Here is a 24,067-nt window from a genome sequence, read left to right on the forward strand (position 1 = left end):
AATTAATTGAGATATAATAACCTAACAAGATTGCCTGGTATTCACTGGAGCGCAAAACTTAGGAAAGTAGTGCCTGTAAATTATTTTAAATCGTTTTAGATTTTGGACAAAAAGCAAATTAAATCGGTGGTAAATTCTACTCAGAACCGCTATGTCTGCAGCCGCATAGCGGCTCTCAAGCATCCTCGTGCTCTTCCCATCAAGAAGACTCCCCTCCTCAGACACTCCCACATTCTCTCTGTGCGCGCGCCTCGGATGACATCACGGCTTTAAATATTCCCGTTGCTTCTTCCCACCCGTCCTCATCATCACTACTCAACGAGCATTGGGAGCCTCACGGTTCAACGATGTTATTGTAGCTCAGCTTGGTTTACGATAACTAGCAACGCCGAAACAATTGTATCTGACAGACGCCGCTGCCTCATTGTTCGCTTTGCTTATATTAGACTTGTGTTTCTAGCACCGGGGGTGCTCCTTAGGGAGAGAAAAAAGCGCCTACTGGGCTTCAGTGCGGAGAAAAAAAAAAGAGGTGGAGAAGAGGACCGAGCTAAGTCGGGCGTGGTAAAGAAAGAAGAAAAAACTAATCTTTGTTAGCAAAACTTCGAAAAGTTGCACCCACAATGTCGCTGTCAGTACCGCAGAACGGAGTAAAGGCGGATAACGAACCCGTTATCGAGCTGTTTGTGAAGGTAAGACTGCAGCACAAAGTCGCATGGGAGAAGTTTTTCATTTTGAATAACTTGGATAAACCCAGCCGCATCAGTACATTGTGATGAATAATGAGTCTGCTGTTCGCTAACGTTAGTCGATGTATTTATTTTTGTACAAATTATGTTTTTGTTTAGCTAAGACCGCTGAATCTAGGTAGCTACGTTGGTGTTTCACTCACAGGGTTTTCTAACGTACATTTCATAGAAACACTAGAATATTTCGTGTCGCATTAAATTTAAACTTTTAGGTTTTATATCTACATATCCCTCTGCCATTGTGACCATGTGGAGCCTGCAGTGTCACAAGCAGGGCGGGTGCAGCTTTCCTCCCATCTTGGGGAAAGAAGAGCCTGCCAGGCTGAACGCTGGGCACTAAATTCGTTAACAAAAGCTCCGTAGTAGTGGACCATAACAGCCGATTCAACACTGTAACATACGTGCTCATTTGCTGCAGTTGCATTTCATGCTTATACATTGATTGATTAAAATATATAGCTTCCCAGAGTGATGGATTTTGCTGGACGTGCATTCTTTCTTTGTATCCAGCCATTCATGGATACTGGGGTAGACTAAAACCAGACATTTGAATGTTAAGTTTGGTGTCTGGGTCACCTTGTCAACACTCCTGGCAGTTTGCCATCAAATATCTCCCAAACTCGGTTTGGTGCTGCTGTTGCAATGCACAGTTTTCAATGCTTAACTGATACAGTATGAAAGACAATTGTGGGATATTGTTACGGTTTGTTGCAGCCATGTGTCATCATCAGGGGTGTTATTGACACTGGTTGTTATTTAATGTCATATGTAACCTATTAGTATTGCTTTCTGGAAAGCACAATTCATCACATTTAGATGTGATCATAGATTAGGGAGCTTAATTGATTTTTTTTCTTCAGACTTTATTTTATGATCTAGGGTCTACAGCTCTACTGCCCTTCCCTAAACCTGTAATCATGTACCAAAATGTCTTTGCCTCAGCAGCGACGGTGGTGATGGTGGAGGGTTGTGAATGGCTGTTTTGTTTTCTTCAGCTTGCTGCTTTGCAGGGCGGGAAAATGGCAGGAGAAAGAAAAGGGGGGAGTGTGGGGCTCCCTGGGACAGTTGGTGTTGGAGGGAGTTATGGCGTCCTGACTGTGAGAGGGTTTTGGGGTGGTGGTGATGGTGCAGTGTTGTGTCACTAACCAGAAGAGTGAACACTTAATGGTGATGGTGAATGCTTGCGTTCCTTTTTTTTTTAAAAGAAAGGAAAAAGTGTAAATGCTACAGGTGAGAGTAATTACTTGTGGTAAGCCTAATAAAGATTATCTACATATGTACTTTTTATTTAAATTAAATCAAATCATGCATGTGTAACCATCTGCCCACTCTCTTGGGTTGACTCCTTGAAGAGAAGCCTTTTGTAGTGAAGCATTGATGTAGTGGCAGGACAAATAGAAAAAAAACTGGCCAGCACCTTTTCTCTTAACTACCTCTCACAGCCTACAGGAGAGGTTACATCATCCCCAGGCCTGGAAGGTTTACACATGTGGCCAACTCTTCCCTCTCAGTCCCTCCCTCCTTGGACTGTGTAGCCCGTTGTGCACAGAAGTTTCTTCCATTGTGTTTCCCGGCGTGTCTGTGTGTTTGTTCGCGAGATAGTCTTTCGTTTCTATTGCCCCTTGCGTCGCTCTGTGTTACGTGCCAGCGCCTGACATGTCCACATCTATTATTGAGGCCGTTGTTCTTACTGTGCTGCGTTAAACACAGGCATGGGAGACAATGGCGAGCATGCAGGTTGCCTAGGCATCCTGCTGCGAGCCGGGCCTCTGGGAACAGCTGATAACAAACTGTGTGTGTGCTCTCTACACACAGCAGTGTCAGATCTGTTAATGCACCGCCACATATCAAAGGTGACTAATTATGCGTTGCCACCATGTCCTAGCAGTGACGGTTTAGAGATACTTTTGATGATCTTGCAACTTCTTGTTTATAGCTACAGTTGTCACATTGCCATGGGAACACTTTACATTGTGCTCATCTGTGAGGGTGTGGACGTGAAGTTTGACGTTTTTAGTTTATATTGCTCTCGTTTGCAAATGAGCATGATATGACTTTGTAAGAGGGAGGATCGACCCTTGATCCCATCACAGTGCAGCAGATTAGATATTGTTTTGCAGACATGAGTATTAGCTGGTGTGCTGTAGAGGGTGACTACCCAGGAACATCCACCCTTGTCTGTTTGACTTGGCATGTCTTCCACATATCACATGGCTAAAGTGGTAACATCAAACCCTAAATCTAATGTATTCATTTGTTGTGATAGTTGGGGAAATGTATTACTCTGACACAAAGCCAAAAAGAATGAAAGGTTGCAGGTTCCTAATAAGTTAAATAGAATTATTTTTTTTACAGTATTTCTTTCCTCATAAATCGAGATCCATTCATCCATCCATCCATCTGTATTGATTACAGCACTACCTGATTGAATCAGTAATGTTCTTGAAAGCTGTTCTGACATCACGTTGGTGGTTTTCTTGTGTTACAGGATGGTGAAGGAGATCCACTGTTAATGTGCATCATTTTCATTAAATCATTGCGTTTGGTTAGGCTATGTTTTCATTTTACATAGCTGTGTTAATGAGTCATTTTCCACCAGCATATGACTATGATAGTAAACCGAATATAGACAAACAAACAGACAGGCTCTACTTGTGTGCGCGTCTCTTGGCTGCCAGTGTGCCAAGGTCACACTACCGGTTACAAAACCTTCTGCTGCCTCCAGACCCTTCTATAGCCGTGCCAGTAGTAACAACAGAGCCAGTAAACATGTTGGAGAAGTGCTTTTTCAGTCTGGATGGCATAAGCGCCTGTCTGTGTTTGTCTATGTCCTTCAATTCCATGGTAACCCTGGAGATGGAAGCCTGCAACATGGCAGAGCAAGGTCCCAGCAAAGCAGCACTAATGTAGGGAATGATCAGGGTCTAAAATCTAGGCCTGCACAATTCGGGGAAAAATATGAATCCCAATTTATTTATTTTTTAGCTAAGAATAGATAACACGATTCTACGCCACAATTCTTTTTTTCTCAGGAAGTTTAATGTTTACTGCACACATAAACCATGACAAAACAAATTGGCAGTACCAAACATAGATTTTTTTTCATTGCGCATCACCATAAGCCTGTAAACATAGAGGCTTCAATGAATAAAGAAAACAAATGCCATACTGACCATTTAAGTACAGTAGGCTACCAGAAATAGTGACCCATAACACACTGAACTAAATATGGCCCTGATACAGGCTCTATCTGAACTCCTTGAACATATTTTAACATAATTAAAACCTGCCAATGTCAAATGCTTTCAAGAAATTAATTGAAGGAGAAAAAAAAAACTAAAAACTAAAGTCATTTAAAAATTAAAACGCGAACAGGGGTGAATCGAGATCGCGATTTTTATAACAATTTATCGTGCAGGCCTACTACAATCTGTAGATGGAATAAAGAAGGAATACATGCTCAACATGCATCACAAAGCCCACTGAGATTTAAGTCTTTCTTCCCTGGACATTAGAAAATATGTTACTGCTCTTGTGTCGCACCCTGAACCCTTAAGGCCCTGACACACCAACCCGATTATCGGCCGTCGGACAGTCTGGCGAGGTCAGTGACTCGAGTCTGTTCGGTGTGTTCCGTGCCGTCGTCAGTCGGAGGAGCCGTCTGCCTTCATTTGGGCCGATTTGACATGTTGAATCGGAAGGCGGGCAGTCGGACTCATTGGCCAATCTGATTGGTAAAGCGCTAACCCGGAAATGACGAGCGGGATGAGCCTGACTAACGCCTCTCAAAGTCTGACGGAAATCTTTTAAACTGACCTTCGTCGATCTGAAATGAAGACCGATTCAGCAACTGCATGGCCTATTTCTCGCTTAAAATGTTTTCAGAAACACGTTTTTGGTGAACTATCTTCGTGAAATATGAGATTGTATTCTGAACGAAGCCGCCATTATGCCCGGTTGTAAAATCCGGGAGCAGCCAGACCCACGTGACGCCTTTTCTGCCAAAGGTCGGGTTGGTGTGTCAGAGCCATAAGTTGACAGTATGTTCTGTTTAAGTTTATTCTAAAGGCCTTGGGAAGAGCATGTGACAATCAGACTTATGCCTTGTGTTGTGCTATTTTATGGAAACACAATGACCTTTTTCAGCAGTTACTGTGCTCTTGGAGGGTGTCTGCAATAGAGTACTGCTTTTTTATAGGAAAATCAATGGAGTGGTTTATTTTTGCCAAGCATAAAGAAATGCTGCAGTCAGCATCATGAGTTAGGGGCCAAAGATTAATGGCTTGTTAGTGTTGCAGAATGCTGTGAGCTGTTGTTTCTGCACTGTGAATTTGCTTTTGCAGCACCTGGCCCGTCTTCATTGCAACGGTCTGGTTGACTGACTCAGAACACTGCCCTAATCGATCTGGCAGTGTGTTGTTATTACACCTATTTTTATAGGAGCTTTAAGATCAATGTTTGCATTTTCATGGGACCGCAGATTCAGAAGTTTATTTCATGTCCTTGTCTGTAGAATATGGGCTGGGTACATAGGCTGGATTGTTCCTGACTGTGTCTGAATAAAAATGTGCTGTATAAAATCATGTTGTGCCAGTATATCCTGAGGAAAAGCCTAGTTTGTTAGGAGGAAGAGGCTAGTGAAGAAGCCAGTGGCTAATGAAGCATTTCTCCTATGAGCTCAAGGACCGGAAGTGAGGCCACCCTGAAACTACATGGATCCGAGGCTTTGAAGATTTGATCCCAACAGAGAGTATTACTAACTGTACTAATACAGTTAGTTCATGGATTGGTGTGTTTTACTTGTTAACTTATTGGACTGTACAGGTTACTGCTCCAATTATAACCTACCGGATCAGGATGCAGAGGAAAAACAAGCCTCAGACTCTACCTCCGCCTCTCTGTTACATCATCCTCACTGTCAGCAGAAGTGTGTGTGACCCCTGAAATGAGGAGAATCTACATTGCTCGCTACACATGTAACTCAAGCATACTGGATCACGTTGAGAGATTGTGTTTCACATGCTGTGTTCTTCATAGCAGAGCCTACTTAAGTGTATATGGCACAAAGTGTAGTATCAGAACGTGGAGGATTGGATGACAGAGGCATCTTTCTTGACTCATCATCATAATCATCATCAAGGTGCATAGTAGAGTGTCCCAAATATCCATCTTGGCTTTTTTTTTTTGTCTTTAAGGAACCTGGCAGAAGAAGACTAATGGAGTACTTCACTTGGTAATGTTAACGTCCTAATCACGGCAGCTCTGTAAGGGCTAAAATTTAAATCTTTGTATATATTTAAAAATTACTTTGACTAGGCTACTGCAGAAATCCCAAATGCAATATTTCAGTAGTGATCTGTTATGCCACTTGATATAATTAGCCTACATGTGGTAATATGATACATATACCCTAATGAGGCTAGATATTGTCTTTTAAATTTTGGATATCTTAATATGATGCAATTTGCCTTTACCTACATAGTCATTATATCCCTGTTATTGGTGTATATTTATTAAAAATATTATTGTGTAAATATTTTGTGAAAGCACCGATAGTCAACCCAACAATATCGCAGCAATGTCAATGTATATGGTTCAAAATATTAGATTTGATTTTCTTCATATCGCCCAGCTCTATATACGGTCTACATTCTTTAAATTTAAAGGCTTGTGCGTGAGCTGTTGATTTTTATGATGTAAAAAAAGCCAGGCAGCATGTCTCAGACTGGTACTGAAAGGCAACTCAATTACAGGTCAGAGTGTACGCAGCCTGCAAGTGGCCAGAAAGAGACGCACGGTCTGCTCAGAATTACTGATGAGTGTTTGTGTGGCCTCTGGGCAGGCTTTTTCTGCCATGCGTATTATCTGGCATGTGTGGCAACAGCATGCTGGCATTGTGTCGGTGCCAAAGGGTGGTTGACAGTTGCTGGACGAGACATGTGTCTTGAAGTTATTGCTACAGGATTCATTTGGGTTCAAAAATGAATGATTTCAACCCTGTACAGAGAATTTGATTTTGAAGATAATACTTTTTGGCTACTTTCCATGTTATTTCCTATGCAAATGTGCAAGAAAACTGAGAGGATGAAGATAAAAGGGTGCGTTTTGTGTATGTGGGTGTAGGCCTGCATGATAAATCTTTTCTCCTTCAATTAATTTATTGAAAGCCTTTGACATTAACATGTTTTAATTATGTAAAGACATGAGTTCAATTAGTTCAGATCGAGCCTGTATCAGGGCCATATTTAGTTCAATGTGTTATATGTCACTATTTCTGGTAGCCTACTGTACTTAAATGGCCAGTATGTACTTTATTTTCTTTATTCATTAACGCATCTATATTTACAGGCTTATGGTGATGCGCAATGTGCTTTAGGTGCCAAAAACAATCTGTTTAGTACTGCCGTTTTGTTTTGTCATGGTTCATGTGTGCAATAAACATTACACTTCCTGAGGGAAAAAAAATTGTAGCAGACTTGTGGTATCAATTCTAAGCTAAAAAATCGTGATTCACATTTTTCCACGAATCGCGCAGACCTATGTGGGTGAGCATGTGTGAATACATGAGTCTGCCCTAGTCATCAGCCTGGGGTCTATGAATGCGTAAGTTGGTGGAGAGTTGGAGCTGGTGCTGACCTTGAGTATGCAGCTCGGTGTTTGTTAGACACTTGAAACAACAGTCACAGTGAGGGTGATTGTTGGTTCATGCTGATATCCTACATGGCTGTCTGTTTGTTTTTCCATCAATTTAGAGCTGTATAAGGTTACTCGTCACCAAACACCCGTTTGGCTGTTGGTCTTCTCTCTTCTACACTCTGGCTAAATACATTAGTTACAACATTATGACTTTGCTTACATCATTGGCGTGGCATGGTTATGCAGTAAGCCTCTTTTTAAACTTCAGTCTCTGAAACTGGTGGTTCTCAGACAGCGCTCCTGTGCTCCAGCACAGTAGGCCTGTGTCTGACTGGAAGTCTTGAGGTTTCCACTGAGTGATGTCAGCCAGAGTCAGAGCCACACCAAGGATGTGATGGCGTTTCCATATTCCAGCAGGATCTGACTCCTCTGTACACTCATCTCTCGGAGCGTAGTCTCAGGATTGAGCCCCACCCAGTCCGGCCCTAGTCATTCAGACACACAACCTCAATACTTTTTTTGTTTTGACGATGGTCAAAATCTGCCCATAGGAATGAGTATTGAAAACTGTTGAGTACCAAAGGTGGCATTAGATGCCCGGTTGAACGCCTACTCTTCATTGCTTATAGTTTGCTCATACGTTTTTTTTGTAATTTTGCCAGTTTTAGACTTTATCTTTTTTTAATGGAAAATGGAAATGTTCTTGAAAGGCTGTAGACCTGTGTTTAGACCAGGAATATTTGAGAAGTTGCTTTCTTTTGTGAAATAACAATAAGGGTTTTGTAGAACAACATGGTTGTATTTGTCAGCAAGATTTCTGGAGGAAAAAAAGAGTTCAAATGATAAAAATGTATTAATTTATCAATTATATCTCAGTAACTTGCTTGGTCTACAAAATGTCCAAACATGCCCAAGATGATGTCATCAAATCGCTAGTTTTCTGTATAAGTACTCGGGCCTGGTGCCCGATTTCTGCCGTATGACTATTTTAGAAAAATAAATAAATTAAAAAGTCCACATGGGATTTGTTTTAATGTGCTGGATTTAACCATACTGTCTATGGATTTAACCAATCATCGAACTTCCACCAACCAATGAAACGAGTTCTAGCCAATCAGATGCAAAGCGGGTCTTTGCCGAAATGTCAGAGTGCGGTGCCGGTGTGGTCTTTGTGGTAACGCGGCTAAAAAAAAATGTAGGCAAAGTTTATCAAACTTGTAGATAGATACAGGCAGCTTTAGTTGAGAAAGTAGCTAGTTAAAAACAAATGGCGCTGGGCATGAATGGAGGACAAGAAGAAAAGGGTGGAGATGGGAAGCCGTTTAGCACTTTGTGCCTCAAAATGAGGGAGCCGGGTGCTTCTGCAGCGCATGTTTTGGACGGCAGCAGCGGGAAGACAGTGCTTGCTAGTCATTAGATGCTGGTCACAAAGCTTCGGTCCGTGCACTCTGTCATACGAGTACGTTACCGGCAACGACGGCTACTGTTAAGACTGCGACTGCGCCTTTACTGACCGACCGTGATACAAACAATAAGTGTGTGCATGTTCATAGCGGAACATGATTTGTAAAAGCTATCTGAAGCCCAAACTGCCTTGACAAAGCTTTCTGTTTGTACTCAGCATGGCAGGTATTTAAACATAACGGCCTTGTCCCAGAGTTTAGACGTCTAGCTATATGAAAAGATAATAATTATTATTATTATTATTATTATTATTATTATTATTATTAATAATATTTAAAATTTTCTTCTGGGGGAGCATGGCCCCGGACCCCCCTAGAGGGGTAATATCCTTCTCACCTTTTTCACCCCTGACCCATTTTCATGCCTGTTAAATATTTAGTCCCAAAGAGGTAAAACTATTTATATTTCACACAAAAAAGCAGATTGGAGACAATAATTCAGCAGAATATTCTCTCCTAATCTATTCCAGTAAGCATCTGACCCCTCTTAGATTTATTCTGTGATGTACTGGAAGGGTTCTTGACCTCCAGGTTGGAAGTCGCTGATGTAGGACAGCAAATCCTCACAATCAAGAATCTTCAACTAGAGAATGGTTGGCATTTCTGCTTAAAGAATGAGTGATTGATTACCAGAATAGTTAACAATTGTTTTATTTTTAACCGATTTTAATCGACTGCTGTATTTGTCTCGGCCTTATTCAGACAGCTCATCCTTAGCCTGGATGCAATTTTCCTTAAACCTAAAACTGTGAATAGGCATGTTAATGCTGAAATTACTTCAGCAGCTGGAGTCAAAAAATATCGCGTGGCATTAAAAACCTCTAATGTTTTGCTTAGACAAAGTCTGTAATTCACGCTGACGCCCTGGGTTCTACTGTCTTGCCAAGTAGCTGCCCTGCTGACATGCCCATGAACAAGTTATCAAATCATTCCATGTGTAGGGCTGCTGTTCTGTAGCTGGCCTTGACCTCTGACCAGCCCCATGATATGACAAGGGGTCATGCGTCTAACTTCTTCAGTCAACCTGGTCAGACTGATGTCATAAAGTGGCGTATGTATGACAATCAAGACTCCATAATCGCTTTTTAGCGTGTTTATCAACGCCGTTCGGCTGCCATTGACCAACATTACGTGTGAATTTTCGCCGTAGCGAGTAGTATGAAGTGAGGTTGGTTGGGGTGGCGGATGGGTAAAACACAGGACTTTCACCCAGGGGCCCCAAGAGAGCCGGGAATGCGTCCCGTGAGTGGCGTTTTTCAGCTTTTTATTTTTTTTAGTTTTAAGCCTTCCCCAATGTTTCTTTCCTAAACCCAACAGTTTATTTATTTATTTATTTTAACACCTGTGTGACGTTCTCACAATATTACGGCACGTTCTCGCGATAACACGCAACGTGGCGACGCCACGTGGTGTGTATGTTTACATCCACTGTATACAGTGTAGACATACATGTGGAAAGCTTAAAATGCGTACAGATAACACGCCATTTGGCTTTAGGAAAGGGGCGTGTATGTTTACGCAAAGTCATGATGCCATGTTGACCTGGTTCTGTTCAAGTCGTCTAAGACCACCGGGGGCCGAGTAACCCTGTATAAAACGGCCAGCTTTGGGTTCAACTGCTAAGTCTAGTTCCAGTCCTAACCCCAGCCCTGGCTGTATACTTGGCCAGCAAACTGGGAGAGGCGTTGCCATGACGTTACCCTGGCTGCCCACTCTCAAACGGACATTCCTGCTGTGTGTCAGAGCAGGAGGAGGAAAGCTGCAGCGCTTGTTACATCGTTGGTTCCTTATTCGGTCAAAGTGTGGCTTGAACTTTCTGAGCAGCCCACCCAATTTAGAATATGAAGTGTGTTGGGGAGGGGAAGGCTCGGCAGCCATGTTACTAAAATTAGGCTGTGAGCAGAGACTGGGAGGGCCGTGCCCAGTCTGAACAAGATTCCTTGTCCCTGAATACTGACTACTGTAACTGTGGTCTCACATCACCAGTCTAGAAAAAGGAAACTTCTGTCTTAAAGAAATACCTGTAAATAGTTGAGAAAGTGGGAGAATAAAAGAGGTCAAGGTTGAGTTGAACAGCTCTTGCGTTTTTTATGTGCCTGCTTGTAAAAATGTTATTGGACCGGACTTGTGAAGAAGAAACCTTTTGTGCCTGTTAAAAGTGCACACATAGCCATGTTATGTTCAAGCTAATTAGTTAAGGCCTAGCATCATCCTCATTACTGCCGAGATGTGTTGAGTTGGTCATTAATCAGCAGCTACATAGAATAGTAGTCATAGGGGAAGTGATAAAGAGGTATGACCACACAGTGTGTTTGAAAAGCAAGTGCTTTAAAGACACCGCTGGTCCCCTTGCTGACTGAGGTCTCATTGTTCTGCTTCGAGGCCCCGCTGTCCTGGACACAGACTCCTAGATAACATCCGACTTAAGCATTGTGTGTCATTAAATAAACAAGCAAGCATCTGTTGACTCATGGTCCATCCATTAAGCCTCAACAAAGCTTGAGAGTCTGTTAGCGAGTAGTCAGCTGTCGCAGCTTCTGTGCCCTAGACGTTGTTATAACGGTTTCATATCAGGAATTCTCTGTGAAAGATGGTGTAACCGTCTGCAAGACGTGAGTCAGACATTGGAGGCAAAATAGCAGGCTACACACTGGGCACTGCTCAGTGTTCCTGTGAATGCTGCTTGTGTTTGGAATCAAATTGCTGCTTTACTTCTTGGAAAAAGGGGGAATTTTTTTCAACTGATGTGCCTTTCCTTATAAGGGCCCACTCAAAATAATTTCTTGACTTGATTGTGTCTTTTTTATTGGGGCGTTTTCCCCTTGCTAACTGGTGACGTACCTAAAGCTTTACAAACAAAAAGTGCATTGTGTTGTTGCTGTATTAAAGGTTCTCCAGAAGCCCTTTTCTGAATGTCGCACTGTAATAGTGGCACTCTGGAAAGTGTTAGTAGGATGGAGGACTATGCTTTGAGGGGGTGTCCTGAACCTTAATACTAGTTTTGGGCCATAGCCTTCATATCAAAATCTTGTTTTAATTTTCATCGATTTCCCCTGAGCTTATTCTCTAAGGCGCTACTTTGAAATGTTATTCAGCACAAATTGCTGAAGACCACCTCACTTGGGTCCATACAGTGAAAGGTAGGGCAGCCCTTCCTTAACAGCTAAGAGCCCAACCGATATATCAGCGGGCCGATATCAGGCATTTTCCAAATTATTGGTATCAGCATTTCTAATGGCCGATAAATTAATATTTAAAAATAAAATGAAAACGGACGAAACACCCTTCAACCATGTTGTGAGTGTTGGCGTTGCATAGTTTGTCCACCAGACGGTACTCTACAACATCTCGTCCCTGTTGGCAAAACTTTTTTTTTTTTTTTTCAAAATACTGTAAGTTTCATATCTTAAGTTTGTATTTTTATACATTTTATTTATCATAACTTTTAATATATTTTGATGTTCCTCTGTTCTGTGACAAAACAAACAAGTTTACTTTTTAAACTGCATTATCATATTATTTTAGTGAGGACTAAATAATATGATAAATAAATAACTACAAATAACTAATGTTAGGGAAATCTGTTTTTGTTACGCGTTTCTGGATTATTTAATTATATATATATATATATCTCTACGTCTCTATATCTCTCTATATCCATATATCTCTCTATATCGATCGGCCTTAAAAATCCTTTATCGGTCGGGCTCTAGTTCAAATGTCACAGACAGCGGAAATGCAGCTCCACCAGCATCATCACTTACGCTAAACAAAGCACCCTCTCCGGTGGGAGTAACGGGACATTTCTGGAATAGTTTCTCCCTCCTCCCCAAATGCCCAACCCCAGAGGGGCCCAGGATAAGGGGAAAAGAGGTGGAAGGAGGAAGAAAGAAGAAGCGTGCCAAACAACATACAGCCTCTGAAGCTAGCTATCTTTTCTCTTCCTCCCCCTTAAAGCTTCCATTACCGCTTGTTCTCCTTCGTCATTCTCCTTTTGTCTATGGTCCTTAGTTTCCTCTCTATTTACTGTAATATCTCTATAGCTGTTTGCCCCTCTCTCCCTATTTACTGTAATCTCTCTCTCTCTCTCTCTCTCTCTCTCTCTCTCTCTCTCTCTCTCCCGCTGTCTGCATCTTTAGCAGAGCGTTGCAGTCTGCTCTGGAGAGAGAGAGAGAGACTCTTTCTCAGCTTAAAAGCAGCTCATCATGTTGAAGTACAGCAAATGTAGTTTGATTTACAAATCACATTGGGTCATTGGGTTAGAATTTTTGTCCCTACAGAACGGGAGCTCCCTTCATACGGTTTACCTGTCGGTTGGTAATCCCCTCCACACTGTGTGCTCTGCTTTCCATGTCATATGTGTCTGGCCATTGCCATGGGAACAGTTGCTGTGCTGCATTGCCACCCTTGATCCAGAACTGAATGGTTCTCCGTAGGTGTGGCGCTGTAAGGCCGATGGCGTAATCATCCCATTGATGTCTTTCTGATTCGCTCAGGATCAGCAAATGCTAGTGTAGTCTGGTGATGGCCATCTTATCCCCAACACTTCATGGCCGAAGCTTTATTTTAGAATTGAATCATGTAAAGTGAAAAGAGGACTTTCATTTGCTGAACAAAGGCAGTGATCTAAGCCAAGCTTTTCAGATATTGAATTCAGGGGGGGGCGGCCCGAGTACAATGGGAGCCAGCAGGCAGATCAAGCAGAGCCATCCCACTGGGCGTCACACAGAGGACAACAACAGCAGCCAGCCTGTCCGCACCAGCAAGGAGCTGCTGGACTGACTGAACCCTTCAGAACAAAGTCCACTATTGAAGACAGCGCAGAACCTCTGCATCTCACATAATAAACAGATAATCTTCTTAAGATAGTGGTTGAGTTAAAACTGATTTTTGAATCGGATTTTTATTCAGCACTCTTTGCAAGTATTGTGTACATCTTTTGCATTACACACACATAGTCACACTTTGAATATTACCTCAGGACAGATGCAGAAGGGAATGAGGAGTGACTGACGACCCAAGAGGCTTACAGAGGCTCTGCTACAGTAATACACGAACGAAGAAGAGGTGCATTCCAGAGCACCTTGAATGACCTCCATGCTTTGTGAATACATGAATAAGGTGGATTCTTTTTTTGGTCTGCCTTGCCTGGATAATGGCATACCTCGACAGAGCCACGTAGCTCTGAACCAAGTCTATGGTAAAGGTTGTGGTATACAGTATATGTCTGGTGGCGCATTGAAGAAGTAGAGTTGAGATAAAAAAAAAATTGCACCACGAATGAAAAGGAATGAGAACAATATTGGATTTCAGTTTCACAGTGATTTGTTCTTTAAATAAGTAGTAATAGTAATTTTGCCATTACATGATTTAACTAAAAATTAAATGAAAATGGAAGTTTTCTTGGAGCAGACATTCACTGTGCGGCAATGAGCTTTGCAGATTTCATTAAGATACTACGCAAACCTCAGTTAATCAAATGAAGTGCTCATTCTGCCTTCTGATGTAGAATCGAAACCATATTTGTCCTCTGCTACACGTGTGTGTGTGTGTGTGTGTGTGTGTGTGTGTGTGTGTGTGTGTGTGTGTGTGTGTGTGTGTGTGTGTGTGTGTGTGTGTGTGTGTGTGTGTGTGTGTGTGTGTGTGTGTGTGTGTGTGTGTGTGTGTGTGTGTGTGTGTGTGTGTGTGTGTGTGTGTGTGTGTGTGTGTGTGTGTGTGTGTGTGTGTGCTTTAGCTTAAAAAAACAAAACATGCATGTTGTGTTTTTAAATCTCTTCTCAAAACTCAGTCCTGTTTCGCTCTGGTGTTAATGAGCGTCAGTCATTAATTTGGAGGACATGCGCCACATTAATCCAATTCCCATAGCCACTGCTCAGTCATAGTGTTTGTGCAGTCTTGCATAAGAGGAAACAAGAGGCGGTCCGAGTCTTAATCACGCCAAAAGTTTCCTCTTTCTCCTGGACAGTAGTTCTCATTAATGGAGGGGAAGTGTGCTGAAGTATTTAAGACGAGGGGGTCGACTCTCTCCACTCTTTCCCTCCTACTTCTTTTCGAGGGCAACCTGTAATGTGCATAAAGAGTCATTGTCTGAAATGGGCCCTCTCTGGGTGAGTGCAGTAAAACGCCCTGGGCCGTAAACAGAGATGTGATCTCTATCCAGATTGTCAGGTTGTTTCGGTCTCGCAGTGATCCAAGCGCTATGAGTAGTAGAAACCTGTTACACATGTTTTTAAGATCTTTATCTGCTATCTTGTGTTTCATGCTTGCAATAATACAATCTTGGACGTTTCCTTCCTGTGTCTGAAAGATAGAAACGGTGGTGCCATCATTTGTGTACTCAGTCGTCAGGAATGATAGAGTACCTGAAACGTATTGCTGATAGGTAATCTATTCCTATTCTAACTTGCTATCTGTGTGTTTATTTAAGGCGGGAAGTGATGGAGAGAGCATCGGGAACTGCCCTTTCTCCCAGAGGCTCTTCATGATCCTGTGGCTTAAAGGAGTCGTCTTCAACGTCACCACGGTGGACCTCAAGAGGTGAGTCCTACTCCCGTTCCCCCATCCTCCGCAGTCCACTGCTTCCTTATCGTCCTCTACTGCAGCTTGTCCTTCTTTCATTGACTGTTTAACCAGGATTAAAACCTTCCTTTGATAGCCTCCTACAGCTTTTCTGGGCGTTTTTCACAAAGGCCTTGGCGGCTCTGTAATGCTTTGATCCAGCCCCACCTCTGACACACTCGCTGCTTCCCCACTGCTTATTTGGTTTTCCCATGACCCTTTCTCAGGCCGCAGAAAATCAGAGGAAAAATAAACATACAGACTCTGGAGAGGCTATTTAAGGTTCCGCTCACTTCCTGTCTAGATTTTGGTGGGCCAACATGTTATTTTTCACCACAGGCATCAGAAAACGGTGATCATCTGCAATTCTGACTGCAAGTGAACGTGCTTTGCCATGTCGATTCCAGTACCACAGATTCTTTACTGAACCCACTATGTTTTGTGTGTGTGTGATTCATCTAAATGCTCCCTAAATGTTTTTCCACTTGCTAAGGCAGGACTAGGCAAGTGCCAGATTATTTTCAGACATGGTCAGATGAAAGTCTGGTTTATTTGCTCTTCGCCACGTGTGTTTGACTCAGAGATTTAAGATTTCTGCCGTTTTGTTCCAAAGCGCGGTTTATCTGTGTGGCAGCTGGTTCCTCACCAGGCGTCTCCTCTTCTGGGACATAGAGACCACTGCTTGCTGAGGAAACACAACAGAGATGTACTTAATAAATATTGGGCCTCTTTTGTACAGCTAAAAGAAGGAAAGAAGTGTCCATTTGACTTGACATTTGGTTTTCACACATGTCCGCATATTCAAGATGAGTGCATAGGTTTGGGTATATTTGCATATATTTTCCCTAGCACAAGGCGCATTGCATAAAACGGAGCATGCCAATATCCTGTAAAAGGCAATGTAGGATGTCCGCCCACTTAGCAGTGTCCGTTAAACCCTTTGCTCCTCAAACAACCCTTTGTTCAGCTGGAGTGACTACTTGGGGCGGTGCTTTACTTTTTATTTCTTTCCAGGGGAACAAGTGATCCAGACTCCATGCTATATAGTCTCCTTGTAACCTTGAGTAAACATAAAGTGTCTGTGTATTGCAAAAGAAGCCGTGTTTGCCATATTTATGGCTCTTTATTGTAGTCTTTAAATGGAAGAACATTGTACGTTGTTACACTTGTAGAAGGACATGAATGTCACTGCCATAAGACGAAATGTTTTACCCTCCCCGAGTTTATGTTTGGGTCAAGGCTATCATGTTAAAGGGATAGTTCAGAGTTTTTTAAGTGTGGTTGTATGAGGTACTTATCCATAGTCAGTGGGCCTACTTTTTTTAGGTACAAAATACGTTTTGCTGTGTGCCCCCGTACTGCTGCGTTATGAAGGCAGTTTGTTGCGCACGCCTCAGTGATATCACTGGGTGAGGGTGCCACTTCCCCTTTGCATGCCAAAGAGTTGAAGTCATATCCTGTTTTTTGTGCCCTCAGATGGCTTTTCCTTAAACTCAGCCACCATTGGGAACATTGTCAAAAAACCTGGACCATTTAAGAGTCTCTATGGATACATGTTGTTGCTAGTTACATTAGAACAAAGAGGATTCACACGGTCTGCTGGCTAACACCAATCTCTTGGGCTCTAACAGACACTGATATGTGTTGTCTTGTCTATGTACTGAAGGGATTTAAGTCTGTTGTGTTCACACTACTCATTCAACACATGCTCATGTTATTCATGTGTTGTCAGTGTCATCTGCCTGCCAGAGACATCTGGCACAACATGTGCTGGTTTGAAGGCTGCAGGGAGAAAGGGACAGCCAAACGCACTCATGGAGACGGACAAACACACACTTACACAGTTAAAGACAGAGCACTGAGCAGCTATAGTTGGAGAAGGATGAGGGCTGGATGGCTCTAAAAGAAAAGTGGTTTAGGTGCAGCAGGCTGACAAAGACCCACAGCACTTTCTATTGCTTAAACTTGCTTGAAATATGCGTTTTTAAGCAGACCAGTTATGAATCTTGTCTCATTCAGTTCTTTCATATCTTAATTCTATGTGGGAGGGGAAGTTATTTTTACTTGCTAGATCCACATGCATTATAAAAATGTTTTAAGTTGGTTGCAAGGCTTTGTTCCATTTAGTTCTATCCACTAAAGTTGCTTCACTTCTCTTCCAGGAAGCCTGCAGACCTCCAGAACCTGGCCCCTGGCACACACCCACCCTTTATCACCTTCAACGGCGAGGTCAAAACTGACGTCAACAAGATCGAGGAGTTCCTTGAGGATGTCCTCTCCCCACCCAAGTGAGTGCCTTCTGACCTCTGTGGCAAGGCTTTGACACACTGAAACTCTGAACACGCTGCACTACTGTCATGAGCATACTGCTTTTAAATGCTCTGTTAGCATGTAATGAACAGTAGCTACCAATGTTTTACTTAAAGGATAAGGCTTGCAATATTCTATATTTTTCTTATTGTCCACAAATCCCATGAAAAGACCAAAACCAACAATGTGTCAGTACATCTCTCTATGGCTCTCAACCCTAAGTCCTTTGGTTCCTACTAGCTTAAACAGCTAGGCGCCATAGTTTTTTAGCAAACATTACTTTGGCGAATAATACACATTTGGGCACTCAAAATAAACTACAGTGCCCATGTTCATGGTAATTCTAACAGTGGATGCCTGTGGTATATGCTATGCTCTAATATTAAGGTTTGGCTATACAGACAATACTTGTTATTGGGATCAATTCATTGCTGGTTTTAACCATAGACAGTATATGAGAATGGACCAACAGATCCCGTTGCTCTGGACGGATACCAGTGAAGGATATTAGAAGCACTTTTCTGGTGAGCGCTGAGCGTTCCTGCGCAGCCTCCAACTGAGAGAGACAACATAAATGTGACGTGAGCAACCTGTCTGAAAGTTGTAAGTGTTCTGGTAGCTGTGCCAAGAGAAATCTCAATCATTCCCAATCTTGCAGAGACAGAGAGCGTAGGTATATGTAAGGAGATAACCTAGACACAGGCTAATTATTGCTAAATAAAATGCTAGTTAACATTAGTAATTAAACTTAGACAGCTAATGTAAGTCGAAACTGCCTGCGAGCTTCTCCTGTACTATACGGTAATTCCTCTACTGTGTAACTAATCGTTAGCCTATTTTTACAAAACCATCTGCTACAGAGCTATAACGTGAGGTGCAAGGTAATGGAGCCTTTTATACATTGTTGTTTCTTTAGAAATAAACAATGGACAAATGAAGTCTTTAAACGCTTCAGATGTAAAGTTATTTGCTGTCAAAGTGGCGTCAAAATGAATGGCAGTCAATGGAATACTAACAAGAGGTGATATTGTTGTAGCATCAAAATGGCTTCATAGGAGGTTCGTACATACATGTGTGTATTTACTTGTTTGTGTGCAGGTACATCAAGCTTGGTGCAAGACACCCCGAGTCAAACACAGCTGGTATGGACATCTTTGCCAAGTTTTCAGCATTCATTAAGAACTCAAAACCAGATGCAAATGAGGGTAAGCTACCTGCATCTGTCTTTGACACATACATACATACATACATACATACATACATACATACATACATACATACATACATACAGTATGTTACATACATACATACATACATACATACATACATACATACATACATACAGTATGTTACATACATAACATAACATGCATACATAACATACATACACACACTGGTTAAGAGAGCCAGAAACCTTCCTATCGTATATGTAGGGAGAGCTCTCTGGTTGCTAGGCGACATTGGTAGCCCTGTCCTGATTGGTGGTTTACAGCCTCACTTAGGAACACAGAGCTTTTGTTCCTCTTGTCCTCATGCTCCATGTCTCACCTGGTGGAGCTCTCTGGAAAACCACAGAGCAGCTATCCTGAGAATGAACTAGTGCTCACAATCTCATCCTTCCCATTCCTGACTCATGCATCCCACTGTAAGAGAGGGGTCATATCACAAACTTCACAGATACGGTTATTGGAATAATATGCAAAATATGTAGTCTATTGTCGCAACAGATTTCTTTTGCATCCTGGGTGAAACAATTTCTAGAATTGTTTCCCTCGAAGAAAGTTCATGGTATTCACAAAATGCCAAGAATTAGTATCATATTTTAGTTGGCTGTTCTCCACCCTGGGAAAATATTGAACCATGGTGAGCTGGATGTGGAAGCCAAGGCTGTGTCAACAGAGTTTGAGGCGGGATGTCATGGTTCAATGATAAGTGCTTTCCGAAGATAACCGGTCAAGTCTACTGTTAAACTACTGGATTAAACATTCAGTCATATTTCCCAACAATAGAATTAATTGTTAATGAATGATGATCGATAGATATGCGGTGAAGAAAAAATATTACAGCTGTGCAATCAAATGCAATCCATCGAAATCTGTGGTGGGTAGTAAGCTTTTAATAAGATGGTATGTGTTACTTCAGCATACCATTGTATCACAATGCTATCGTCATAGATTGGGTTAGATTGTACAGGTGTCCATGATGTGTCTGTTTCCTACATTTCAAAATGTACACAGTGTAAATGCATGCAAGGGCTTGTCTTTTGATGAAATGCTGCCCTCATGTGGCTGATAAGCACATGGGTGTAGCAGCTGCAGTAGCAGGCCTCAGGAAAAGCCATTCAATTAGATAAAAACGTATTAAAGTAGATTATTAGCTCACTGAATATATAAGTAAACTGTGTTTTATTTTTTTTTTGTCTTTTTATAATATCTCTCACGTCTCCTTGCAGCTCTGGAGCGCGGCCTCCTGAAGACCCTGCAGAAGCTGGACGAGTATCTGTGCTCACCACTGCCTGACGAGATCGACCACAACAGCATCGAGGACGTCAAAGTGTCCAACCGCAAATTCTTGGACGGTGATGAAATGACCCTGGCTGACTGTAACCTGCTGCCCAAGCTGCATATAGTCAAAGTGAGCAAGGGAGCATTTTGAACATCACCGAATCATTGTCGTGTTAATTGTGATATCTTTGTGTTAACATGGCACGCCCACGGAGCACCCACACTGGTGTTTTCACTTAAGTTACCCAATTAGGCTTCTTCTCAGGACTTTGTGGGAACACACAGACTGTACATCTTCCTCGCTCTCCTGTTGCACCTGTCTGGGCGGGACAAAGATCACCCGTGAGATTGGTGACCTCATGTCGTTCCCAGCATAGCTCCGCCCAACGTCAACCTAAGCACTGGGCTAATCAGCCAGGGGAAACGCCTGTATGGGTGGGCAGGGTCTTCGCAGGCATGAGGTCAGCAAACTTCATGAATCACTGAGAAAAGGAGGGACTTCTCCCACTCATACTGGTGCAACAAAACTAATAGCAGGAGAGTACGGAGCCCCCCCTGGGGTCAGCTGAGAAAAAAAATAACTAAACCGTGCGCACAGAATAAAAATCCGTTCTCTCGGTTTTATAAACTGTTCGCACAGGTTCATAATCTGTGCCCTCTGTTTTATAAACGTGAGCAAAGAAAGATAAAAGATATTCACAGATTCGAACTTCTGGGATCAATTACTCTATAGCGAAATGTTATTAAATCACAAACGACACATCTTTCCTAACGTAGTAAGGTTAACAACGAGCTACAAACTCTTTTTCATCAAAACGAGCCGTCCTCCGACCTGGAGAATAACACTGGTCTCTGCGAGCAGCCGGCGGTGAGACGAGTGCTTAGGGACCGTCTATAAACTACTACACCGACACACAAATATGTATTAATTTAATGATTAAATAAGGTAGTGTCTCCAAACTTATTTTTTAAAAGTAAGTGCTGTAGTACAACTAGCAGGAGACAAGTTATAATTGTGGTAATTTTGCTCACGTTTATAAAACGGAGGGGACAGATTATGAATCCGTGCCCTCGGTTTATAAAACCTCAGTCTCAGGTGACCCCAGGGGGGCTCCGTAGGAGAGAGATAGCAGTCAAGCTATCGGAATCAGAAAAGGTTTTCTTGCCACAATAAGTACCCTTATGTGGAATTTGCCTTGGCGTGTGTGTGTGTGTGTGTGTACATACATACATACATACATACATACATACATACATACATACATACATACATAGTAACTGTTGCATAACAAAAAAGTGCAAAATTATTGCAAAGAATATAAATCAATCAAATCCTTACACACCCACATGCTCCCAAGAAGGAGTTTAATTAGGAAAAGGAGTGGACAATGGGTATGTAGAACCTTCTGTTTTAAGTTTGGCATGAGGGTGAGACTAGTTTTTAATTTCAGTATTATTGTGGGTGCTTATGTTTCTCAAAATGAACCACTTTTTCAACAAGCCACATGTCCTGTTGTTGATCCAACTCTGTAAGGCTGCAACTATTGATGATTTCCATCATTGATTAATCTTAAAAAGAACCATTTTCTCAGCTAATTAATTAACTGATCATTTGGTTTATGTAAATAAATTAGTAATAAAAAAATGTCCATCACAGTTTTTCTAAGTTTGCAAGTTGATGATGTTGTTTTGTCTAACGGTCCAAAACTCAACAAAGAAAGAAAAGCAGCAAAATATTCATATTTAAGAAGCTGGAACTAGTGAATGCTTGGAGTTTTCTTTTTCAGTATTGACTTTAAACTTTTTTTATTTAATCCAACTATTAAACAAGTGTAATTTCCTGACCGATTATTTTTGTTGGATTAGATTAGCTCTGAACTGATGTAAAGAAATGACAGTATAAACTGCATCACAGTGCTTCGCAAAGACTGGAATGGGCTGTTTTGCTGGCGCTCCGAGTTTATGAAAGAGTTCATCGCTCAATTGGTGAGATTTATAACTTCTAATACCTTCCTCCAGGTGGTGGCCAGGAAGTATAGAGGCTTTGACATCCCCAAAGAGATGACGGCCATCTGGAAGTACCTGAACATCGCCTACACGCGCGAAGAGTTCACCAACACCTGCCCCAGTGACAAAGAGATTGAAATAGCCTACGGAGACGTAGCCAAGAGGCTGGTCAAATAAGCTCCTCTGTCCTTACCTCCATCCCTCTGCCCCTACCCCCCCACCCCCTCCTCTCTACACACCTCCCCTCCCCAGCACTGGGACTGATGTGCTCATTCACGAGAAAGAAAAAAACTCTGGACTTCTTTTCCTTCTCTCCTCATCTACAGCGACTCCAAATGCATGAACCCTTTTTTTGTTTATTTTTTTTCCTCCAATTATTATTATTTTTTTTTGATTCAGCAAAAGGTCACCATTGTTCCACCTTTCATCGTTAATTGCTTTTGCTTTTCATTTGCTGATGCGTCTCGTGAGGCGACGGAGAAGCAGCCAGACACGTGTATCAGTGCTTATCAACGTCGGGAGCGTCGTCAAACACGCTCCCTGATAAGTGGCCTTCAAGCAGACCTTCCCTCTGCGTGCAGGGGAAAGGTCACAAGCTGTTGTTGATTTTTATTTTATTTTTTCTGTTCTGTCTGTATAATATTGAAATAGCTCTTTCTAGGATTGCTTTAAACTGAGATGCAGTTTTCTTCCCTGTCTTTTGGCTTATTAAGAGGCATTGTAAACAGTGTAGAAGCTAATCCAAACCTGAGTGGTTCACATATCAAGTGAGAGATGCTTTATGTTATTGTTGAGCTGCTTAAAATAAATCAAAAATAATTGTAACTGCAGGTAAAGCTACCCTAGTATCCATGCTCTGATTTCATCATTGCCTCAAATAGGCAAAAGCCTGGTAGCTCAGTAGAATTGTAGGGAATTTCCTGTACCGGCTGCAGAAGTAACAACTCAGGACAAATCTAACCTGAGGTCTAAGAAATATTTAACCACATGTAGCTTACAGGCATTCAAGGAGGTGTAGATGTCTAGACTGGCCTTTTGTTAATCACCACAGAAAAGCTCGCTAACTCTTTCTTCTCTTGTGAAGCATGAAGGAAAGACTTTGGTCGTGTTGACCGTAGCGGTAGTTTGGATTACACATGGCGGACTAAAAGAGGCACATTATACTGGTCTCACTGTGGATAGGATGACTCTGGCTATGTAAAAATAATAATAATTAAGAAAGAAACCACACTTTGTTTCCTTCTACCTAGCATACAAAATGAAGGACACAAATGTGCAGTCGTGCACCAGGAAAGACGACTTGAAGATATTTATGACAAAACCAATGAGGAGAATAGCAATGAGACAAATGCCTTTTCTCTTGAGTATGTAGATTGATCTCTATGGTAGTGAATGTATGATACAGTAGCTCCAAAAGTGCTTTAGTGCGGAATAAGCAAAACCTGTTTTTGTTTTCTCCCGTTTGCCATGTTTTTTTCAAACATTTGTTATGACATACATTTGATAAAAAAGGAATTGTAAATATTTGTTTGATTGCTCAGAATTCAATGTGTCAATTTTATACATATCTGAATTTTGAGAAAAATGGGCTCATTTCTTGCCTGCTTGGATTTTTAACTCTAGATAAACCATCTCCACTTTGCCTTACTTGTTTTTTTTTTTTTCTCTCTGCGGATGTTTTGCAGAACGGTTATTTGGAGATCATTTCATTACGACACAATTGTGATGTACACAGAAAATTCCCAAGCTATATCATGGCTTTTTTTTTTTTTTTTTTAACAATATTGACTGAATTGAAATAAACTTATTGGCACTTGACTTTGGTTTGCCATTTACTATGAGA

The 24,067-nt window shown here is 41.8% G+C and overlaps 1 protein-coding gene across 1 annotated transcript; it reads left to right on the forward strand.

The window, feature by feature from the left end:
• Positions 1-276: 276 nt before the first annotated feature.
• Positions 277-24,042, forward strand: clic4 (chloride intracellular channel 4). Its single transcript, XM_039786527.1, has 6 exons — positions 277-689; positions 15,273-15,382; positions 17,566-17,691; positions 18,812-18,918; positions 20,166-20,347; positions 22,237-24,042. The coding sequence occupies exons 1-6, from the start codon at positions 621-623 to the stop codon at positions 22,399-22,401; spliced, it is 759 nt and encodes a 252-aa protein (XP_039642461.1). The 5' UTR covers positions 277-620; the 3' UTR covers positions 22,402-24,042.
• The last annotated feature ends 25 nt before the right edge of the window (positions 24,043-24,067 follow it).

The sequence above is a fragment of the Perca fluviatilis genome, chromosome 20, assembly GCF_010015445.1.
Source record: "Perca fluviatilis chromosome 20, GENO_Pfluv_1.0, whole genome shotgun sequence".
Taxonomy (NCBI): Eukaryota; Metazoa; Chordata; class Actinopteri; order Perciformes; family Percidae; genus Perca; species Perca fluviatilis.